Here is a 19,907-nt window from a genome sequence, read left to right as displayed (position 1 = left end):
GGGTGAGGGGGGCCTCAAAGTCAGTTGAGGCTGCAACATCTCAAGGGAGGACTGATAGCAGGAGCGAAACGTCAGAATGTTTGGAAATAGGGGGAGCAAAGGCCTGGATGTAGGTTTCAGCGCTGGAGGACATGGAAATATCACATCAGGTGGCACCAAATCTGACGGCATAAAAGAGAAGCCAAGGGACAAGCCAAAAGACAATGATCTGTGTGCAGGGTAATTAACTCATCTCTAACGCGTCTTCCATTCAGTATTTATTCTTCATCTTCAGAATCAGAATTTATTATCATGAACATGTCATGTTTTGCGGCAGCATCACAGTGCAAACATTTATGTAAACCACCTTACAAAATAAGTAAAAATAGTGCAAGAAAAAGTCGAAGCAAGACAGTGTCTGCGGTTCATTGATCATTCAGGAATCTGATGGCGGAGGGGAAGAAGCTGTCCTTGTGCCGCTAACGGCTCAGGTTCCTGTACCTCCTTCCTGATAGTAGCATGGGGAGGAGAGAATGGCCTGGGGTGGTGGGGGTCCTTGAAAAGGCAATGGGGTGGGAGGGGGGTGAGCTACCTACATTGCCACCCTTCAGGTGAAAGTGCTGTAGTGGAGGCAGGTCCAGGGCTTTGAGTTGCTGGCCATGAGAGACGGACAGCGAGCAGAAATTCGCAGCAGTTGCAGTCGCGGGAAATCTGAAAAGGAAGCAGAAGGTGTTGGAATCACTTGGCAGGTCAGGCAGCATCTGCAGAAGGAGAAATAAGAGTTCACATTTTAGGTAACAAGTGATAGATAGGTGGATAGATAGATAATTTTTTTTTAAATTCAGACACGCAGCATGGTAAAAGACCTTTCCGGCCACAAACCCATGCTGCCAAAATACCCCAATTAACCTACAACCCCCCCGGTATGTCTTGAAGGGTGGAAGGAGAATGGAGCACCTGGAGAAAACCCACGCAGACACAGGGAGAAAGTACAAACTCCTTACAAACAGTGTCGGATTCGAGCCCGAGTTGCTGGTGCTGTAATAGCGTTGCACTAACCGCTACTCTAACTGTGCCAGGCCTATGCTAACCGTGCCACCCCTGCATTAACCATGCCACCTTGTGCTTTCCACCCTTGTCTGTCTTGACGTCGATGTGGCTGGATTTGGAGGTCTTGTCAGATTGGATGGCAGTGCATAACCTTGAAATGATGTCCTTCACAGGATCACACTTCCAATGTCCATGGGGTTGCCTCAACCATGGCACATGAGATGGGTCATAACCTGGGCATGGACCACGACAATCAAGGTTGCCTGTGCAACTCCAAATCCTGCATCATGTCTTCGGTCTTAAGGTAAGTGTGAAGATTCCCTTCACCCTTGACACAAGGACTTGCACTGTGACAACAATTTGAAGGGCTGGGAGGGCAAATGTCAGAACTAAAGATTAACTAGAAATGATATCAGGAATGAAAGGGTAAGCACACGAGGAACAATTGTCGGTTCTTGGACTGTACTCATTGGAGTACTGAAATATGAGGGGAGATTTCTTGAAGGCATTTCGAATACTGAAAGGCCTGAACAGAGTAGATGTGGAATGGATGTTTCCCATGTGAGGCGAGCCTAGGATAAGAAGGCACAACTTCAGGATAAAAAGGCATCAATTTAAAAGGGAGCTAGGGAAAAATTTCTTTAGTCAGAGGGTCATGAGTCTGTGGAACGTTGCCACAGGCGGCTGTGGATACGAGGTCGCTGGGTGTACTTAAGGAAAAGGTTGACAGGTATTTGATCAGTCAGGGCATCAAGGGTTATGGGGAGAAAGCTGGGGAGTGGGGTTGAGGGGGAGGATGGATTAGCTCAGGATTAGAATGGCGGGGCAGACTCGATGGGCCAATGGGTCTCGTTCTGCTCTTATATCTTGTGATCTTGTGAATAATTATTGGCTTTTTGCCTGTTGGCCTGTTCCCCTGCCCCTGCCCTTTCTTCCCTCCTCCCCTAGCCTTTTTGTTCTGGCGCCTGCCTATGTTTGACTCATACCTTGATGAAGGGCTCAGGCCCGAATATATCTTTTCCTCCTGTGGACGCTGCAGGACCGGCTGAGTTCCTCCAGCATCTCCGTGTTTTCACTAATTCTGTCATCAGGATTCATAGATGAAAACCAAGTGATGGATGGAATCAGTGACCCACCCTTTGTGAATGAGGAAGAGCCAGGACAATTTTGTTCTTATTAGTTGCTCCATCTCATTTTCCTTGCTGGGTGAACACAGCGTCTAATGAGCAAAGATGTTTTAGGTGTAATAATTGAAAGGAATCGAACACATTGGGGAAACAGGTACTCATGAAGATCTGAGACATGGTTCAGCTGCTGGTTGGAAGCTCGTGGGATTGTCTCACTCCAGAGAACAAAAATCTAGGCTTGTGCTGAGACACTAACACATTGATAGCAAAAACACAGAAATGCTGGAGGAACTCAGCCGGTCTCACGGCGTCCATAGGAGGCAATGAGATATTACCGACATTTTGGGCCTGAGCCCTTCTTCAAGCTATCAGCAAAAAGCAGGCAGGCGTCTGAATTAAAGAATGGAGAGAAAGGGGGTCCAGACCCACAAAAGATGTCAATCACATATGATAAGAAGAATGGTGAGAATTAATGGTGGCTCTGTAAAAGGAGACAGAAGGAAAATGGAAGAGAGAGAGAGAGAGAGAGAGAGAGAGAGAGAGAGAGAGAGAGAGAGAGAGAGAGAGAGAGAGAGAGAGAGAGAGAGAGAGAGTAGAGGGGGAGAAATAGATAAAGCGAGTGAAAGAGGGGGAGAGGGAGAGAGAGATAGAGAGAGAGTAGAGGGGAGAGAGAGTAGAGGGGGAGAGAGATAGAGAGAAAGATGAGGGGGAGAGATAAAGAGAGAGAGAGTAGAAGGAAGAAAGAGAGAGTAGAGGGGGAGAAAGATATAAAGAGAGAGAGGAGAGGGGAGAGTGAGATAAAGAGAGAGAGAGTTGAGGGGAGAAAGAGATAAAGAGAGAGTAGAGGAGGAGAGAGAGTTAGAGAGAGAGAGAGGAAATGAGACGGGGGGAGAAAATGGAGGAGGAGGTGAAAGGTTAATGGAAACCGGAGAAGTTGATGTTAATGCCATCCAGTTGGAGGGTGTCCAAATGGAAAATTGAGTTGTTTCGAAGCTCTTGCCCTCTTCCAGAGGATGAGTAGAAGTGGAAGAATGGAGGATGGCTGAAGTTAATGGCAGGAGGAAATAGAAGGAGGCCAGGAACATTGGGAGGCCTGGGGTGAGGGGGGGGGGGGGGTTTGGAAGCCGGAGAGAAAGGTCAGAGAGGGATGGAGGGAGGTTGGGGAGAAAGGAGGCCAGGGACAAGGATGAAGGGATGCTGTGATGGAGGGAGTCCGGGGATACAAGGAGAATTGAGTTGGAGGGTTGAGGATGGAGAAAGATCAGGGTGAAAGGGAGCCATTGCAGGAAGGCTGGTGATGTAGTAGCTCTGGAAAGGAGGGAAACTGGCGACGGAAGTCCAAATTAGCAAGGAAAAGTTCAGAAGCTGGTGAGGACTTGGATCGGCTACAATACTGGGTTATTAAAAGTACTCTTTGACCATTTCATCTTGCACGATAATCACCCAGCAGTTCACAGCATTCCGTCATTTTACAGGGCAACACAGTATTCGAAGTTCTTTTGTTGCAATGTATACATAATACACAAAATTAGTTTTTCTTAGTTTCCCCTGTAAAGGCACGCAAAGAGGTCTCACTAGTCCAATATCCCTATCAAAAGAAATGGAGTCCCTTCGTAGTCAATGAGTGTCCATAGATCCCACCATCCCCTCCGATGCCGCTGCCCCCAGCCCTCCTATCACCTCTGTAGCCTGAAAGGAGGCTGTCATCGCTTTCCTGGAGCTTTGGGACCTTGTGAGGGGCCCTTCTGAACACCTCCTCTCCATTTCCTTTATTGTAGCAGCACTTTTCCGACGGAATTCAGTTCCTGCAGTCACCAGAATTTCCAAAGCTTCACGCTGAGACACAAGGCTTCGTGTCTGCGGGATGTTCCCAGCCAGGATGAGATAGTGGCAGCATCGATTTGCGGCAACTACTTTGTGGAGCAGGGGGAAGAATGTGACTGTGGTGGTCCCACGGTAAGACTTCAATTCTCTCAGCATTAGAGCATTCCTTCAGTGGAGCCACTTAACTGATTGGGATGCAATAGCAGGAGGCCTGAATCTGATGAAGAGTTTTAAACCTGAACATTACTTATTTCTCTTTTCCTTAGATGCTTCCTGACATACTGAGTGCTTCCATTTTATTTCAGATTTCCTGCATCTGCAGCTTATTTTTTTGCTTCCTTCCATAAAGAATGTTCCTTCTCCATACACCAAAGTTCTGGGGAGAAGCTCAGCAGGTCACACAGCATCACAAAGGCAGTCGATGTTTACTTCCGTTGTGTGACCTGCTGAGTTTCTCCCCTGCACTTTTGCAGAATGTGCTGGACTCCAGCATCTGCAGATTTTCTTGTTTACCTTCTCCCTATTGATCCACTTGTGGTTTTCTGCTTGTTTAAGCAGCAAGAAACCACATCCTGGTGGTCAATCAGCCTGAAATATGCACAAGGAAGAAACCTCTACATCCCTCTGGAAGAGAGCAATGGAATCAACTTGAGAGAAAATATTACTGTTGTTCTCCATCTTAAAGAAACCAATTCTTTGTCACAAGATACCTCCTTCTATGTTCCCTCTATGTGTGTGGGTGGGTGTGGGTGTGGGTGTGTCTGTGTGTGGTTGCGTGTGATTGTGTGTGGTTGTGTGTGGGGTGTGTAGGTGTGTGTGGGTGTGTGTGTGTGGGGGGTGTGTGTGTGGGGGGGGTGTGTGCGTGTGTGGGTGTGTGCAGGTGTTAAATATATATATAGAGAGAGAGAGAGAGAGAGAGATTGATAGGCATGGAGCACAGAAACAGGCCCTTCTGCCCAGGAGTCCATACTGCCCAAATACACTAATCAACCTACAATCCCTTAAGTTGTTGGAGGGTGTGAGGAATCAGAGAACCCAGAGGAAACCCACACAGACACAGGAAGAATGTACAAATTCCTTACTGATAGCGTGGATTCGAACCTGGGTTACAGGCACTGCAATAGTGTGGTGCTAACCATTACACTAACCATGCTGACTAATAATATAATTAGTATATTGTATTAATGTAAATATATATTAATGACATTTCCCCAAACAGTATTACCCAATATGCTCAATCTTTCTTCATTGTTAAAATGCAGCGAGAATTCTGCCTCCACCACCCACTCGAGTGTGTCAGGAATTCAACCGTTTGCAGAGATCTTTCAGTCAATATGACAAGGGCAATGGTGGTCTCCCCTAATGTCATCTTATCACCCACAGGAATGTCAAAACCGTTGCTGTGATCCTCAGACATGCAAACTGAGAGAGGAGGCGGAGTGCGCCGATGGGGAATGCTGCCAAAACTGCAAGGTTCAGTCAGTTTTACCTTTGTTCGGCTGGTGTGACTTGGTTTTCCATTCACTGTATCTCCTTGTTCCTCCCTACATGCCCTGCATTATCTCTTCCTCTCTGTATCTCCCCCCCCCCCCCCCACCCACTCCCATGTCTACGTCTCTCTGTCTCTTTCTCCTTAAAGAACATTAAAACTGAAGAAACAAGAGCAGGAGTTGGCCATCCGGCCCTTCAAGCCTGCTCTGCTGCTCAATGAGATCATGGTTGATCTGAATGGAGCCTTATCTCCACCTACCTGCCTTTTCCCCATATCCCTTAATTCCCCTACTTTAATCTATCCAACTTTGTCTTAAATATATTTACCTAGGTTTCTTCCACTGCTTCATATCTGGGGGTTATGGGAAGATATCGCAGAATCACGAGAAATCTATTTTCGGGTCACTAGGTAGAACACACAGACTCTGCATTGCCAGTAGCCAAAGTCAGGATTGAACCTATTGTGGTGCAGGGGGTGATCTCTATACCTGCAGGAAGATCACCTAAAGGGCTGACTCCACCAGGCCGGCAGTCAATCAGCCGACCCAATTATCGACCTGAGCCGGCCCCTCCTGAGCCAGTCACACAGGGAGCCACCAAGGCATGAACTGGTGTTCGGACTTTTACTGGGATAAAGCCTGTTGTAAGGTCTTTTGAGTTTTGTGCTTGCTCACTGCTACCTCAGCGCACCATGCGCTGTCCACTCCATTATCCTGTATTCTCAACATTTTTCCAATGTTTCTTCCTCCACACTTCACCCTTTCTCTTTTGCTCTGTCTCTGTATTTCTCTCTCTCTCTTTCTTCTCTCTTCCCTCTTTCTTTCTCATTCCCCATAACTCTATACCTGTCTCTTTTCAAGTCAAGTTTATTGTGATCTGATTGCACGAGTACAACCCGATGAAACAGTGCTCTCCGGTCCTTGGAGCAAAACACGCAGACACACAGCCAGACATAACTCACACACAGACAGCCAATGCATATGCAGGACAAGTATTCATATATATAAATAATAACTTTTGTAAATATGAGAGTCTGGGATGGTTAGTGCGAGCAGTTCCTTTGGTCATTCAGTGTTCTCACTGCCCGTGGGGAGAAACTGTTCCTCAGCCTGGTGGTGCTGGCTCTGATACTCCTGTATCTCTTTCCCCGATGGGACCAGCTGAAAGATGTTGCGTGCAGGGTGGAAGGGGTCCTCAGTGATTTTGCGCACCCTCTTCAGACGACAATCCCTGCAGATCACATCAACGAGGGGGGAGAGAGACTTCTCCTGTGGATTGACCTTTGATCCAATGTTCAATTGCATCTGCACCACATTGTGACGTCCTCAATAGGGCTCCTGCAGAAAGTTGACATGAGGGTCACTGTTCCAAATTCCTGACAAGTGAGGAGATGTTCTGTGCCCATGATCGGTCACTTGTTAAGTGAACTCCAAGGAGCTGGAGAGAACCAGAGAGAACTCCAAGTTGTTTCTTGTCTTTCTGTTTCTCTCTCACTCCTTCTCACTCTCTCCATTTGGGAACTTGTTTGTCTGGGATTCTCCCTTGTTCTAATCCCTCCTCAGTCAACAGTGAATGCCCTTGCACAGGAAGAGATGGTAAATTGTCATTTCTACATTGTTTACAGATCAAAGCCGCAGGGTCATTGTGCAGGCGCGTGAAACACGAGTGTGACCTCTCAGAGAACTGCGATGGGAAGTCCAGCAAATGTCCGAAAGATGCATTCCGCCTGAATGGAGCCCCTTGTAAGAGAGGGACTGGCTTCTGTTACAATGGAAAGTGCCCCACTTACCAGGACCAATGTTCCTACCTTTGGGGCACAGGTAAGTTGATGTTCTTAGGACCAAAAACACTATTAAATTTAAGATTGATGCCTTTCTCTTGTCTCTCGTGCTCTCTGCTCTAAATCTCCTCCTGGGAGAGTAAAATTTTCTATCTAATCTTTTTAATAATCTCTTTCAAATGTAAACCACATATTGGGCTGCGCGGTTAGTGTCATAGTTGGAGCAACGCTGTTACAGTGCCAACAATCGGGACCAGGGTTCAAATCCTGCGCTGTCTGTAAGGAGTTTGTACGTTCTCCCCATGATTATGTGGGTTTTCCCCAGAGCCTCTTGTTTCCTCCCGCTGTTCAAAAATGTACCAGGAGCTGTAGGTCAATTGGGTGCAATTGAGCAGCATGGAAAGGGCCTGTAACTGTGCTGTATGCCTAAATCCACTCCTCCAGCCTCCATGATTAGTTCCCTGCTGGAACCATGCCTTCAGTGAAGCACAAAAGTCTGTGGGCGCTGTGATTTTTCAAAATGCTGGAGGAACTCAGCAGGCCTCACAGCGTCCATAAAAGGTAAAGATTTATAGCCAACCTCTTGGGCCCTAGCCCTTTGCCCAGGTCTGAGCAAAAATGAAAGGCTGGGGGAGGAAGGAGGAAAGGGCAGGGGGAGGAGCTCAGATGCGATCATTGGACTTGGATAGGGCAGGAGAGGAGAGTTGATTGGGGTAGTGGGGCGGCTCAGTCAATGCAGAGCTGGAAGAAAAGAAAGAAGGGGAAAGGGAGAGAGAGAGAGAGGAAAGGAGGTATGGGGATGGAGGGAGCACATAGATGTTTATGCCATCTGGTTAGAGGGTGCCCGGACAGAATGTGAGGGGCCGTGCCATCAGCTGGCCCTGTATATTTCTCATCTTCCTCATGCAAGGAGTCCGTTTGGCCCAGTGAGTCTATGTCAGGTCTCAGAGCAACTCCACCCACGACGTCCCTCTGCAGGACTCCAACTCCACCCTGCATGAGTCATCCTTCTTCATCCTTTCCTCTGGCATCTCTTTCCCTTTGCCTGATGCATCACTGTAGCCTTCATTCATTGTGTAGCAGCACTCTCCCATGACTGGAAGAGAGGTACTTGTAACGTGATTTGTCCCTTTATCAGCTGGATGCATGATTACAGCTGCTAAACTGTAAATGGGGCAGTCAAATATACGAAGTTGAAACTTCCATCATTGATATTACCAGGGAAACCTGCTCACTGAATCTTGGAGCTCGATTTTTATAGGACTTTCACAAACAGCATTGGAATGGCCCACTATAATTGTAACCTCATCAGAAGAGAGTTAAAATAATATTTGGGTCAATCTTTACACCGACATAATCTCACTTAAACAATGTGATCCAATTATGATATAGATGTGAGAAGTTTAAGTTTAGACAAGCTGATTATGATGACCCGCCTCAGGTAACACATTCCAAAAGTCCTGTTCATTTTTCCCAAGAGGATAACCTGGTGAAAGGGCAGAAGCAATTAACACATTGTCTGCAGAATGATGTAACAGAAATTATAGAGAAAAACTAGTTAAATAGAAAACGGAGAAAAAAAGTAAAATAGCACAGGGAAAGATGAGATAAATTTTTCATTTTAAATTGTTTATTCTCCAGGTATTTGAATATTTTAAATTTGATTTGAGCACGGTTGAAGCCAATTCCAGCCATTTAAACCCAGGCTGCCCAATTCACCTACAATCCTGTACATTTTGAACAGTGGGAGGAAACCAAAGGTCTCCCCCCTAGGGAAAACCCACACAGACATGGGAAGGGCATACAAGCTCCTGACAGACAGCACGGGATTCAAACCCAGTTTGCTGGTGCTGCAATGGCATTACGCTAACTGCTAGGTTAATAGTTCAGTTACTCCGGCTGGTATCAAATGATTCTGGTGGCAGTGAAGACAAAATATTGGCTAAAATGCAATTTATAGTGAAGGCCAAATGAATTACTTTGTGGAATTTCCAGAGTCATGGAATGAAACCATTAACATTGTGGGAGATCCTTTACTGCGTGAATTAATGATTAGGTTTTATTGTGGATAAATCCTGCTGAACAAGGCCAATTTAGAATCCTGTGGCAAGTAAACTGCACCAATGCGGTGCAGTACTATCCTATTCACCCGCAGCAAGTTTCTGTGATACAAATGGTAATAATGGCCAGGCTATTCGTTTAAGTCAAAGCACAGAAATGGTGGAGGAACTCAGCAGGTCTCTCAGCATGCATAGGAGGTATTCCCCGCTTGATGAAACTAGAGCTTTCCTAGTGAACCTTTCGTAAGCCAAAATGGAGAAAAGCGAAGAAGTGATTATCATTGACTTCAATGGGAAAAATTTTGGAGAGTTCCCAGACCCCAAAAAATAACCCAGCAAATCATACCAAATAAAACAAAAAACCTAAAATAACGCGAACATATCATAAAAGCAGGAATAATCTGATAGATACACAGCCTATATAAAGTAGGAATAATGTTAGTACAGTAGCTTCACTTACCAGAGTCGGGAAGACAGCTACTTTTGACTGACCCGCTGGCAGCCCTGTGAATGTCCCACCAGCCGCACGCTGTCAGCCCCACCAACTGCCCTGTCATCCCAACCGACCACCCTATGACAGCCCCACCAGCCACCCTGTCACCCCAACCGACCACCCTATGACAGCCCCACCAGCCACCCTGTCACCCCAACCGACCACCCTATGACATCCCCACCAGCCGCCCTGTCACCCCAACCGACCACCCTATGACAGCCCCACCAGCTGCCCTGTCACCCCAACCGACCACCCTATGACATCCCCACCAGCCACCCTGTCACTCCAACCGACCACCCTATGACAGCCCCACCAGCCACCCTGTCACCCCAACCGACCACCCTATGACATCCCCACCAGCCGCCCTGTCACCCCAACCGACCACCCTATGACAGCCCCACCAGCTGCCCTGTCACCCCAACCGACCACCCTATGACATCCCCACCAGCCGCCCTGTCACTCCAACCGACCACCCTATGACAGCCCCACCAGCCACCCTGTCACCCCAACCGACCACCCTATGACAGCCCCACCAGCCACCCTGTCACCGCAACCGACCACCCTATGACAGCCCCACCAGCCGCCCTGTCACTCCAACCGACCACCCTATGACAGCCCCACCAGCTGCTCTGTGACAGTTGCACCCGTCGCTTTCTCCTAAAAGCGAAAACCCCGTTCATGATAGTGAAAACAGGCTTCCTTGTAAAAGTGAATTTGTGTAAAGTGAGTATTCGCAGAAGCCTAATGTCCTGAATACACCTGAGATTGTCTGATCTTGGAAGCTAAGCAGGCTTAGGCCTGGCCAGTACTTGGAGGGGAGATCACCCGGGATCACCAGGTGTTCTGTGAGGGGCCCTGAACAAGTGGTGAACTCTCTGCTTGCCTTCCGAAGCCAAAAGTTAAAAAAAATTCATGTATGTTAGATTATAAATGTAGAATTATGTGACAATAATGGAACCTTTTACACTTAAACCTTTATTCTTAAAGTGGGGTATCGCCTCCTGCTGAGTTCCTCCAGTGTTGTTTCTACAACAATTAGAGCGTCCGCAGACCTTCACGTTTCACTTAATGGAGGGGTGATCGGTTTGCGTGGTGGTGTGAGTTTTGTTAATAACTCTCCACAGTTTCTTGGGCAGAACAGTTCCTGTACAAAACTGTAATCCCAGTTGACAGGTGACTTTAATGGTGGATCTATTGGTAAAAGCTTCCAAATTTCTTTAGGCATCTGAAGAAGTTGAGGTGTTGCTATGTTTCCTTTACCATTACACAGTTGGACGAGGACAAATTGTTTGACTGCTATGTTAAGGCAGAGGAGGATTAATTAGTAAATATCAAAAAAGAACTCAATATATTCGACTGGCATGGAAACACCAATACCCAACCGAGTGTAAAGACCTGCAAAAGATAGTGGACATAGCCCAGGCAAAACCCTCCCCACCATCAAGGACAGCTACAGGGAGCGCTGCCATCGGAGAGCAGCAATGATCATCAAGGACCCACACCACTCAGCACACACTCTGTTCTCGCTGCTGCCATCAGGAAAGAGGTATCGGTGCCACAAGACTCGCACCATCAGGTTCAGGAACAGCTGCTCCCCCTCCACCGTCAGACTCCTCAACGACAAACTCAATCAGGGCCGCTTACTTTTGCACTTTATTTTTTATTCTTTCTATATTACGCAATCAGTTTGTTTACATTTCTTTAATTGTTTACACGTGGTCAGTGTTTTGCACGACCAGTAATGGTAATTCTGCCTCGCTCACAGAAAAAGTATCTCAGGGCTGTATGTAATGACATGCTCTGATCATAAATCTGAAATCTATTTCTCAATGGTAAAGGAAGAGATGTGGAGAGAAGTTGTGAGCATGTTGCTATTTATTCATCCATGAGTATGAGTTTAGTAGAGCAGAGCTGATGGGCTGAATGGTCCCTGCTGCTCTCACTTCTATGTTCTGATGATGAATGTCATGGCAATCCGATTGCATTTTAAATTTTGCTTTGATCAACAATGTTCTTCTACACATGGGTTCTCCTTTTCCACCAGCTTCTCGGAAAGCATCCAGTCGGTGTTTCCAATCAAACACGAGGGGAGATGAGTACGGTTACTGTAAGAAGACAACCACCTACCAGCCCTGCAGGGTTAAGTGAGTGTCAACAGTGAATCAGTCACGGAAGATATTTCTTTCCTCATTTGTAACTTGCTGACTGATCTGTACAGTGGACAACCCCTCCCCCTTCCCCTGCCCTAGTCCTCTGTATACTTTGTGTGTGAGCTGAATTGTTGACTACAAAACATTGATTACACTGGATGGCAATTTTTTTCAAAAGGTTTGCTTCCTGAAAAAAACAATTGGGGATTATGATAAATAACTTCAAAAAATAATTTCAGATTTTCTGTATCACGGAGGAATTTGGAGAAACATTAAATTAACTTTTATTGAATTTAGTATGTTTAGTCACATAACAATGCTGACACGTTGTGTTAGTTCAACTGACCTAAAAATATTTTATGGCCGATTTTTGTCTGAACTCAGCATCTGATGCCTCACATGTCAGTGATCAATGATAGTCAACCAGAATTGATGGATTCCAGTTGCCCTGATGCCGCTTTTCCATGGTGGCACAGTCCTGGTGAAACCTTTCACCGTGTTCGTCTCTGACTGCACCCAGATCAGCAGGGAAGAAGTCCAAATGTGAATTGGAATGACCAAAACAGCTTGCTTTGCAGGCAGTATACTAATATACTTAAAGGCAGAAAATCACAGAAATAAGTTATATCCAAGAAAAAGATTCATGATAGGACATTTTTGTGATCAGCGAAAATCCATAAAATACACCCAAAAGTGATCAGAAAGAAAAATCTTCATTTTACAGTGTTATCTTGCATCTTATATCAAAGCATTTATGACAGAATACCATGTAAAGAAGTGGAGGTCATTCATTCTCTAAAAGCTGTTCTGGTTTCTATTAATTCCTAATATTCTTTGACAAATTCATGAGGAAAATCAGTCTCAGCATTGAACCCGTCTCGTCTTCTCAAGAGAGTGAGCTGTTTCTCCTCAGTTGCCAGCAGTGACCCCTGGCCCCCATGCCAGGACTGAAGTAACTGACGAGAAACCACTTGCTGGACTCTGCCAGGTTTACCTGATGCGATCCCCTCCCTCCCTCCCCAGGGACATAATGTGTGGGCAGCTATACTGCGTCGGTGGGAGATCAATGGTGCCTTTCAGTACTGGCAAAATAACCACCGGAAGCACACAGTGCCAAGTCATCCTGGACAAGAATGGAGTGAACCCAGGACTGGTGGAGAATGGAATGAAGTGCGGAGCTAACAAGGTAATGAAGTGAATGTGAATTAAGGTGCACGGAGATGGAACTGGGGTACGTTTTTCGATCTGGATGCCAAGTGCGCTCCTTGTCCTTTTCTGAAGCCACAGTGTCTTCTAAGCATTTCTGGTCTGTGGCATACTTCGATTGCCCTGCTTTTAATTTCTTCCTTGCGGAAACTTGCAGGATAAGAGATGGCTGTGCAACCCACAGTATCTATGTTTTCCTATTACAGTAAAATCCCGGTATCCGGCACCTATGGAGATTGTTAGATGCTGGATAAATGTATTTTTCAGTGCTTGAGATTTACACTTACAATGCCTAATTAAGAATAAACAGTTTAAAAGACAAAAAAAGTACCATTCGGTATTTACACTGAACAAACTTCACTTGCAGGAATATATAAACCTTTAAGAATTTTACTTTACTTTCAGTCACATTCTTTAAAAGCATTTATCCGTTGCTGCATCTGCAGGTTCCTCCCCTTCCACGGAGCCGCCCAAAAGATGAACAATAACATTACAGGTACACGATCCTTTATCCGGAACCCTTGGGGGACAGTGTGTTCTGAATTTCGGATTTTTCCGGATTTCAGAAAGCCCACCCGAATTGTGCTACCGTACCTACCCCCACCCTCTTCCAGTCGCCCGGCCACCTCCCCCAACTGTCAGTCCCTTGGCTGCCTCCCCCAAGCACCAGTCACCTCCCCCAAGCACCAGTCCCTCAGCCGCCTCCCCCAAGCGCCGGTCCCTCAGCCATCTCCCCCAAGCGCTGGGCGCTTCTCTCCCCACTTAATGGATTTTGGAGCTTTCTGGATTTTAGAAGTCTGGATAAAGGATCGTGTACCTGTATAAATAATTAACCCCCCCAAGATTGCAGTTCCCAACTGGTTGACGCTTATTAAGCACAGAAAAGGAGACACTTTACTAATCACAGAGCACCCGATGGCATAGGGATTACTTAAGGTGGTATGTGAGTGGAAAGAAAAAGTTTGGGGAACCCTGCTCTAGCAGATTGTGTTTGGCTTCAAACTCTAGCATTTGCTGCCTTTTGTAGGTCTCTGGTTTGATCTGGAGTCAACCTTTGTATAGCTGTGTGTTGGGGAAGGTCTCACTTCTGCCCTGCTTCACACACCCACTTTCTCTTTATACTGGATCTGGGTTACAGTGGACTGGCCTCGATGTCCAAAATGCTCACTGCAGATCTGCCCTTTCCACAGATGTGTCTGAATGCAGAATGTGTCGAAGTCAAAGTCAGCACCTGCTCCAACAAATGCCCTCAGCACGCGGTAAGATTGCCTGGGCACGTGTGTGCAAGTTCCTGCCATTCCTTCTTCCAAGGCACTCTATTTATCGCCTGTTCAGAGTAGTGGCAGGAGCTTGCCCTTGTGTCACAACGTTAAACAGTTTCATTTAATCAAAAATATACTTCATTCACAATAAATAGGGCAGCCCATTTGGTTTAGCGGTTAGCGCAATGTCGTTACAAATATCGTGACCAGGTTTCAGATCCCGCGCTGTCTGTAAGGGATTTGTACATTCTCCCCGTGTCTGCGTGGGTTTTCCCCGGGGGCTCCAGTTTCCTCCCACCTTTCAAAATGTACTGGGGGTTGTATGTTAATTGGGTGTAATTCAGAGGGCACAGGCTCATGGGCCGAAATAGCCTGTTACCATACTGTATGTCAAAAAAACATTTACAAAAAAATTTAAATGTTCCAAGATTTTTTACACTCATAATGTCAGTCATATCTACATTTTGTCATCGATTTACATTGTTACATTTGTTCTATCGATACACCATCATCACTACTGTGGCACCTTGTCATTACTCCCCCCTCTGTTACTTGAGGGACTTGCCCTCGGTCTCAGCCCCTCAGTGTTTGGCAATGGGAGGACTCTAGACTGTGGTCCTTCCCCACAGTGCCCTTGTGTTGGCTGCGCCAAGCCTACGGGCCAACAGTCTCCACTCCACTGCTGCCGACCCTAGGACAACATGCGTGGTGGGCGATGTTCCAGTTGGACAAGAAGGATCTCACTGGGAGGGATCCTCTCACCACCAGCCAGGCCAGGTCCTGGTGCCTGTTTGTGAGTCTTGGCAATGAGGCATTCCATCAGATGACCCAGACGGTCTGCTCAGGGAACCATTCCACCAAATCCATCAAGTCCTCATCTCTCAGTTTCTGCAGGACATTCCGTGCTGATGCCCTTGTTCTGGAAAAACTTTTCCATGAAGGATAGGTGTGGAAAATTCTAGCTGACTGGGAAATTACATGGCAACAGGACCAGGCCTATCCTTCGCAACACCTGGGACAGGTAGATCCTCACCACATGGCGTCATTTGGTGCTCTTGTACTCTGGTTTCACGCACAGCCTGAGGCAGCCACACATGAAGGTGGTCATCAAGCTGAGGGCCACATTGGGTACACCCTTGCCCCCATTATCTGGATGGTGCCCCTTCCATTTTGGAGCCCTATATGAATCAGGAAACTGGTCTGGTAACTGCCAGGACAGAGGTGCAGGGTATGGGACACACCTGTGCCACGTACAGCAGCACCGAGAGCACCTCACACCTGATGACCAGGTTCGACCCCATTATTGAGAGGGAGCGCCACACCCACAGACCCAATTTTAAGTGGACCATTGCGATCTGCTCCAACCAATTCTTGTTGCACGCTTCAGCCCCTCCAACATTAAACCAGCATTGGACATACACCTTAACATCTTAGCCCCTCTTCATTCCAGCCCCTGCAGTGATGAGGGAGCTGCCAACACTCCCTCCCTCCCCACGAAGTCACACAGCAAGAGAAACCTTTGCATCCACGTCACCCATCAAACACTAACCCTGCACCAATCCCACATCCCCAGCAACATCCCCCACCACCCTCCCCACCCAAACTCTACCTCTCACCCACATACACTCAGGCCAATTCACAGTAGCCAAGAGACCTTCAAATCTGCACATCTTTGGAAGAACCTGCAAACTCCACACAGATAGCAGCCCAGGTCTCTGGAATTGAGGCGGCGGTCCTGCTAGCTGCATCAGGGTCTCTCGAAGTCCCCTTCACCAAGGAAATCCAGGAGAAAAGGGTGTTTAAATTAAATTTTTAATTTTAAATTTAGACATACCGCATGGTAACAGGCTCTTTCAGCCCACGAGCCGTGCCACCCACCCAATTACACGCAATTGATCTACACGCCCTGGTATGTTTTCGAATGGTGGGAGGAAACTGGAGAAAACCCACGCAAATACGGGAAGAATGTACCAACTCCTATGCGGGATTCGAACCCTAGTCACGGTCTCTGGCACTGTCACAGCCTTGCGCTAACTGCTACACTAACCGCGCTGCCTGTTTATGTCGGGTGCGCATTCCCTTTGTGTTTGACATGGTGCTGCTGGGGCCATTATCCAGTAAGTTGGGAACAAGTCAGCCGCCAACTATCGCACTCCCTCCTGGAATGGCAGCGAGTCACTCTTGAAATATAGACGTCATTGGGGGAGGGGAGGAGAAAGGGTTCAACGGAGGCAGGGAACAGTGCTGCAGCCTCCCGGAATGCCGTCCGTGTGAAGTGATCAGCTGTGGTTCAATGGGTCTTTATGTACTTCCTTACAGACATGCAATCACCTGGAGCAGTGCCAGTTTGAGGAGGGGTACGTGCCGCAAAACAATCTGTTACCTGTGACTGGTAAGACCCCAGCGATACTGCAACACCCCTTGAGGGAGTCAGTCATAGCCTTGGTTTTCCCACTGGGGTCAATAATCCATACTTCCCCACTGTGGCTTCCTCTCCTGGTTGCTTGTGAGAGGATGAAGGAGAGGATGGATGGTGAGAGAGTCAAGGGGCTTCGCTAAATGTCACCATGTGAGCCTCGGCAAGCTCTCTGACTGTAGGAGACATCAGAGCTGACCCTTCTTCCTGACTTTGTGTACTGGCCACCTTGTATCTTGCATCTCTCTCAGGAACTGAAGGGATTTGGCTCTTCAAGGATATAATGGGTGTGGTAGATAGAGTTGATGCTGTATATTTCGATTTACAGCAGGCATTTGATAAGGTGGTGCACAAGAGACTTAGCAATAAGATACAGATGAATGGAGTCGGGAAAGTATATTGGCATGGATTGAGGATTGGCCAACTGACTGAAGGCAGAGAGTCGGGATAAATGGGTGTTTTTTCTGATTGGCAGACAGTGGGAAGTGGGGTGCTGCAGGGGTTGGTACTAGGCTCACAGCTGTTCACCATTTACATTGACGATTTGGAAGAGGGGACAGAGTGTCGCGTGGCCAAGTTTGCAGATGATACTAAATGGAGTGGAAAAGCAAATTGTACGGAGGATGTGGAGAGGCTGCAGAAGAATACAGTTAAGTTAGGTGAGTGGGCAAAGGTCTGGCAGATGGAGTACAATGCAAAGTCATCCATTTTGGTAGGAAAAATAGAAGAGCAGGTTATTATTTAAATGGTGAAAGACTGCAGCTTGCGGTAGTGCAGAAATACTTGGGAGTGCTTGAGCATGAATCACAAAAATTTGGGTTACAGGTTCAGCAGGTTATTAATAAGGTAAGTGGAATGTTGGCTTTCATCGCTAGAAGAATTGAATTCAAGAGCAGGGAGGTCATGCTGCAACTGTACAAGGTCCTGGTGAGGCCGCACCTGGAGTACTGTATTCAGTTCTGGTCACCATACTTGAAGAAGGATATACTGGCCTTGGAGGCATTCCAGAGGACTATTGTCTGTTGTGTCCAAAGAGCTTGTACGTTCGCCCCGTGTTGCTTGGGTTTCCTTCCACTGTTCAATACCTACAGGCTGCATGGGCTTGTGGGCTGAAAGGGCCTTTTACTGAGCCGTTATGTCTAAATAAATAAATTTATATCACTAAAACCAAGGAACATGTGAAACCAGCCACTCTAATTCCTTTATTAGAGCCCCTTCTCGGACTCTGCTCAAAGCTTATGGGAACCCTTCCCTATGATCAGTCAAATTTTTAATTTATATTTTCATTTTTTGTTTACATTTTAAAGTTTTAAATGTTTAAAATTTAAATTTGGGCATACACCACGATAACAGGCCCTTCCTACCCAAGAGGCCATTCTGCCCAATTACACCCAATTGACCTATGAAACCAGAGTCACCAGAGAAAACCGCGCAGACACTGGGAGAACGTACAAACTCCTTACAGACAGAACCGGATTGGAACCCTTATAACCATATAACCATTTACAGCTCAGAAACAAACAAGTTTGTCCCTACTAGTCCATGGCAAACATCTTCTCCCATCTAGTCCCACTGACCCGCATTTAAGCCCACAACTCTCCACACCTCTCTCGTCCATATTCCTATCCAACCTTTCCTTGAATATTAACATCGATCTCGCTTCTACTGCCTCTGCTGGGAGTTTATGCCCTCTCGTTTGAATCTGTAACAGCGTCAATTTAACCACTATGTAACCATTGTGCCGCCCCATTCAAGTTCTGGTTTCTACCGTACTCCTCTCCCACCAACTACATAAAAATCATTTTTAAAAATTTGTAATGTGAGGTGAAAAAGAAAACTTTTATTTTAATGTGCTGTGCCCCCCCTTCCCTCCACAGGGTGCCATAGCCCATAGTGGCCAAGTTGAGAATGGCTGGGCCTAACACATTTTTCATCCCATATTCTTTGGCTTGGCTTCGCGGACGAAGATTTAAGGAGGGGGTAAAAGTCCACGTCAGCTGCAGGCTCGTTTGTGGCTGACAAGTCCGATGCGGGACAGGCAGACACGGTTGCGGGTTTTTCCTCCTTTGCCTTTTGTCAGTGAGGTGGGCTCTGCGGTCTTCTTCAAAGGAGGTTGCTGCCCGCCAAACTGTGAGGCGCCAAGATGCACGGTTTGAGGCGATATCAGCCCACTGGCGATGGTCAATGTGGCAGGCACCAAGAGATTTCTTTAGGCAGTCCTTGTACCTTTTCTTTGGTGCACCTCTGTCACGGTGGCCAGTGGAGAGCTCGCCCTATAACACGATCTTGGGAAGGCGATGGTCCTCCATTCTGGAGACGTGACCCATCCAGCGCAGCTGGATCTTCAGCAGCGTGGACTCGATGCTGTCGACCTCTGCCATCTCGAGTACTTCGACGTTAGGGATGAAAGCGCTCCAATGGATGTTGAGGATGGAGCGGAGACAACGCTGGTGGAAGCGTTCTAGGAGCCGTAGGTGATGCCGGTAGAGGACCCATGATTCGGAGCCGAACAGGAGTGTGGGTATGACAACGGCTCTGTATACGCTTATCTTTGTGAGGTTTTTCAGTTGGTTGTTTTTCCAGACTCTTTTGTGTAGTCTTCCAAAGGCGCTATTTGCCTTGGCGAGTCTGTTGTCTATCTCATTGTCGATCCTTGCATCTGATGAAATGGTGCAGCCGAGATAGGTAAACTGGTTGACCGTTTTGAGTTTTGTGTGCCCGATGGAGATGTGGGGGCGGGGCTGGTAGTCATGGTGGGGAGCTGGCTGATGGAGGACCTCAGTTTTCTTCAGGCTGACTTCCAGGCCAAACATTTTGGCAGTTTCCGCAAAGCAGGACGTCAAGCGCTGAAGAGCTGCCCTGTCATAAATAAAAGGTACAGGTTAAAGGGGCTCTGAGAGGTAGAATTTTTAATAGAAAATATTCAACATCTGGAGCATGCTGGTAGAGGAGATGGTGAAATTAGATGCAACTACAGTGTATAAGAAGCATTCAGACAAGCAATGAAGTAGGTAAATTGGTCCTAATACAGAAAAATGGGCTCAGTGCAGATGGACAAAATGGGTCATG

General features: G+C 47.0%; 1 protein-coding gene across 3 annotated transcripts in view; it reads left to right on the top strand.

The window, feature by feature from the left end:
• LOC138754121 (snake venom metalloproteinase-disintegrin-like mocarhagin) overlaps positions 1-19,907 on the top strand; it is a 66,695-nt gene that overhangs the window by 38,234 nt on the left and 8,554 nt on the right. For 2 of the 3 annotated variants that reach the window (XM_069917962.1, XM_069917961.1), the window contains exons 11-18: positions 1,203-1,333; positions 3,935-4,112; positions 5,364-5,453; positions 7,096-7,291; positions 11,849-11,948; positions 12,978-13,140; positions 14,351-14,419; positions 16,742-16,814. In XM_069917962.1, the coding sequence (XP_069774063.1) occupies positions 1,203-1,333; positions 3,935-4,112; positions 5,364-5,453; positions 7,096-7,291; positions 11,849-11,948; positions 12,978-13,140; positions 14,351-14,419; positions 16,742-16,814 (1,000 nt within the window). The remainder of the gene's footprint in view (positions 1-1,202; positions 1,334-3,934; positions 4,113-5,363; positions 5,454-7,095; positions 7,292-11,848; positions 11,949-12,977; positions 13,141-14,350; positions 14,420-16,741; positions 16,815-19,907) is intronic. The other variant, XM_069917964.1, reaches the window with a different exon arrangement.

This window comes from Narcine bancroftii, chromosome 2, assembly GCF_036971445.1.
Source record: "Narcine bancroftii isolate sNarBan1 chromosome 2, sNarBan1.hap1, whole genome shotgun sequence".
In the NCBI taxonomy this organism is placed as follows: Eukaryota; Metazoa; Chordata; class Chondrichthyes; order Torpediniformes; family Narcinidae; genus Narcine; species Narcine bancroftii.
Note: the sequence above shows the minus strand (reverse complement) of the source record. Positions and strands in the feature narration are given on the sequence as shown.